Source organism: Salvia splendens, chromosome 22 (genome assembly GCF_004379255.2).
Source record: "Salvia splendens isolate huo1 chromosome 22, SspV2, whole genome shotgun sequence".
NCBI lineage: Eukaryota > Viridiplantae > Streptophyta > Magnoliopsida > Lamiales > Lamiaceae > Salvia > Salvia splendens.
The window spans coordinates 9,664,520-9,668,020 of record NC_056053.1 but is presented as its reverse complement, the minus strand read 5'-3'; the positions used below and the strand labels follow the sequence as shown (position 1 = coordinate 9,668,020).

The 3,501-nt window shown below is 50.0% G+C and overlaps 1 protein-coding gene across 1 annotated transcript; it reads right to left on the bottom strand.

Annotated features, from left to right (window-relative positions):
• Positions 1 to 592: 592 nt before the first annotated feature.
• Positions 593 to 2,826, bottom strand: LOC121786698. Its single transcript, XM_042185325.1, has 2 exons — positions 2,341 to 2,826; positions 593 to 775 (listed from the first exon to the last, which is right to left on the bottom strand). Exons 1-2 carry the CDS (start codon positions 2,824 to 2,826, stop codon positions 593 to 595), a joined length of 669 nt encoding a protein of 222 aa, XP_042041259.1.
• Between the last annotated feature and the right edge of the window lie 675 nt (positions 2,827 to 3,501).

The following is a 3,501-nucleotide window of genomic DNA, read 5'->3' as shown; positions in this document are numbered from 1 at the left end:
GCTTACGAAAAAGAAAACAGAAAACACAAACACATGCGCCAAAAAGACAAACCCTTAACTTCTCACACTTAGACTATAAAATAGGCTAAGTGTTATGAATGGGGTTTGCGCACAAACAGAAATTATACTTCCTAAAAAAACAAAACACAATTAAAATACGAAAAACTAAAAACTGAAAATAAAAAGAAAACTAACTGGTCAGGTGGGGTGGTGGTCACTTGTTCCTCCTGCTCCTTCGCAGGGCAGGTTGTGGTGCAGGTGGTTCTTGCGGTTGCTCCTCCTCATTCTCGGCCGACTCCTCGGCATCTCCGTCCTCTTGTCTCGCCTCTAGTTTCTGCTCTGCTTCTTTCGTCTCGGTTAATACCTCCTCTGATACTCGTGGTTCATTAGCTCGGCCTCCATGGCCACTCGGTTCAACAACTTCCTCTTGGCCTCGTTGTGTTAACTCCATCAATATCTCGTCTATCACGGACGCCATCCTGGCCATTTCTATTATCAACCGTTGGTTTTCCTCTCCTAGCCTGGTAACAATCGTCTCCAAAGCTTCTTGCTTCTGACTCTGCCTCGTCTGTCCTGCAGACTCCTTCAACATTCATTCCATTACCGATGCCAATCGCACCACCTCCGCTTTCAACTGCTGATTCTCTTCTTTCACTTCTTCCATCGCTTTCTCCATGCTTTCGCGACGCTGCTCTTGTTCTGAAACTTCCTGGGCCGCTGCTACCCTTCCGGTAGGTATAGCTTCTTCTCCCATTGCATAGAATTGGGGTGCGCCCTGCCTCATGTAAACGGTGTTCGTTCAGACGAACAAAGGTGTATCAAAAAGACCAGGAGGATCCACCATGATCTGGTCGGATAAATCTTCGGCCTATGTGATGATGATGTTGTTTCTGACGAACACTCCCAAGACATGGCAGAGAGTGAGGTTCCTCGCTAGGTGGGTGGCAATTAGATGGCATTGGTAGGCGGTCCAAAAACCAAGATGCAACTTCCTTCCCTGCTTGGCGCACCAGAGAAGATATAACTCCGTCATCGATGTCCTAACAACGGAGTTCGACTGCCCAATAAATTGAAATCCAGGTAAAGCTGTACAAGACGAAGAATTGGGTTGTTGAAATGAACGGAGCGGGAAATAGTGGACTGGAATTGCCCTGCATCAGGGTGAGTAAGTTCCTCCCAGGCTTCCTGGGGCTCAAATTCCACATGTCTGCGGGGAATTCCCCGCTCCCTACTTCTCCACTCAGGCCCTATGGCCTCCTCTAAACTGCACATTCCCAGACGCACGGTCCACTCAATCAAGCTCATCCGTATCTCTCCACCAAACAGCCTAAAACTGATACATTCCTCATCTAGATCAGTGGTGACCTTAAACCTAAAGGTCGTGAAAAACTCCTTCGCTAATCTAACCGGGACACTCGGATCCCCATTCTCCAACAACCATTCGAATCCTAACGCGTGCACATAAGATAGAAACTGCTCGCGGGCACCTAACTCATCTAAAGAAGGAATGTGAAGTACCTTTCCGTTCTTCACCTGCTTACTTCCTTCATCCTTGCTATCGAAAGCTTTCTGTAGCTCCTTCGAGTCGAAAAGCTTAATCTCCTCCACCAGATCATCAGTAAGGTCCACTGTCCAGCGCCGGTACCTCAGTCTCTCTGCCGGTGGGTGGACTAACTCTCGATGATCATTCTGAAGCTGTTGTTCTGCGTACTCCTCATCCTCCAAAGAGATATCGCTGTCGGAGGCTGATTTCTCGCTGGCAGCGTATTCGCTATCACTTCGCTCCCTCCGGTGTTCCTGGACTCGCTGAACTGACCCAGTAATGACTATGCCAGTGTTTACTGTACGTGGCTTCTTATTGCTGGGCTTCTTCTTCATAGGGGCCTTCCCCTTTCGTTTTCTCTCTTCACGGTATCTAACTTCCTCTCCGTCATCTATGTCTTTCTCTTCTTCGGGTTCCTTCTCAGCTTGTGTTGAAAGTGGATCCTGGATAGTAGGACTGGTCTCCTTGTGGCCTACTGACCTGGATGCGAGGTCCAGACCCTCAGCCATCCCGTCAGCCTCTTCACCTTGGCCACTCAGTGTTCGAGATACCGCTCTGGTTTCCATTGCAGTATCCTCTAGGTCGGTAACAGGTAAAGGCTCCTCCCCAGGTTTTGTGGGAGTGGTCCTTTCTTCTTCACTCGAGATGTCCACGGGATCTGCCTCTGTGTTCGGCTTCGCCTTACTAGCTGCCCACTTACCCAAACAACGTTGCGATATCCTCTGCGGTTTGGCCGGCTCTGCCTTGGAGTCTGTCTTCACTACCAGTTTTCGTCTGATGGGAATCGGCTTTACTACCTGAGGTGCCACTAGGGTGGATGCTTCTACCTCTGGTTCTGCTGTCTCTGTTCCTGTTTCCTTGCTCATGCCTACCGCCTTCGAAGCGAGGTCTAGACCCTCAGCCTCCGAGGCAGTAGCTTCCGCTGCTTGGCCTACTTGGTTCAAGATGGAATCAAACTCCTCATCTGTCATCAACGACCGCTTCTGGGCTGATTCGTTCAGATCTATGTCCTCCCTTTCCACTTCATGAGACACCGGCTCCTCCTCGGGCGTCCTCTCCATTTTTCCACTCTCCTCATGGGTTGTCTCTTCTTGGCTGGCCCTTTTCTTACGCTCCTCAGGGTCAGAGTCGTAATGGGCGGCGACAGCGTCGAGCTCCGCCGAATCTGGTACCGAGGTCTCCGATTGCGCGGTCGCCGAGGGAGATCCCTCCTCCGATTGTACTTCTGCGTGACTGACCGGTGCAGGTGGAATTTCACTGGGTGCGGTTCTTACGCCCCCCATTTGACCGAAACCAGCCAATGCCGCCGTCCAGTTCCGAGTAGGGTCCTGTTGACGAAGAAATGCCATCATGGCATCCATGGAAATCATAGGTGGTGGCTGAGTGGTCGGTGCTGGTGGTGGTGGATTTTGCTGTGGTTGTGCCTCCTGGGTTTCTTGACGGCGCGGTTTGATTTTCTTGGCCAACGCTTTCTTCCCCATGATCGGAAATCTGCGATTTAGTGGTGGAAAGTAGGGTTTGATATCTTGGAGAGAGTTGGGGTTGAGAATGATGTTTCCGTGAGAGAGATGGACAAGAATTTCTTGAAAGCGAATTTGAAAATGAGGGTTTGTGAGGGAAAAGGGTTGGGACGGTGAGTTTAATTTGGGTGAGAGAGAGCAGTTGCAGGTGGTTGTAACCGGTTATCAGGGGTTGCCGGTCGCGACGCTTCAGAAGGGAGGCGGTTGAGATTGCTGGCCTCTGATTGGTCAGCGTGTCCCCTCTCTCTGCTCACACGCCACTCCCAGCCGCTGCCACCCTGCAAAAGCTGCACCAACTTTAATTCAAATTTTCGTCCTCACCAAAATCCCCCCTATACTTACCTAATAAGGAAAATAAATCAAATGGGCCCTTAAATAAAATCTGAAATAGCACCAGATAAGTAATCCCTTGGTCAATGTGTACTCCAAATTAAAATT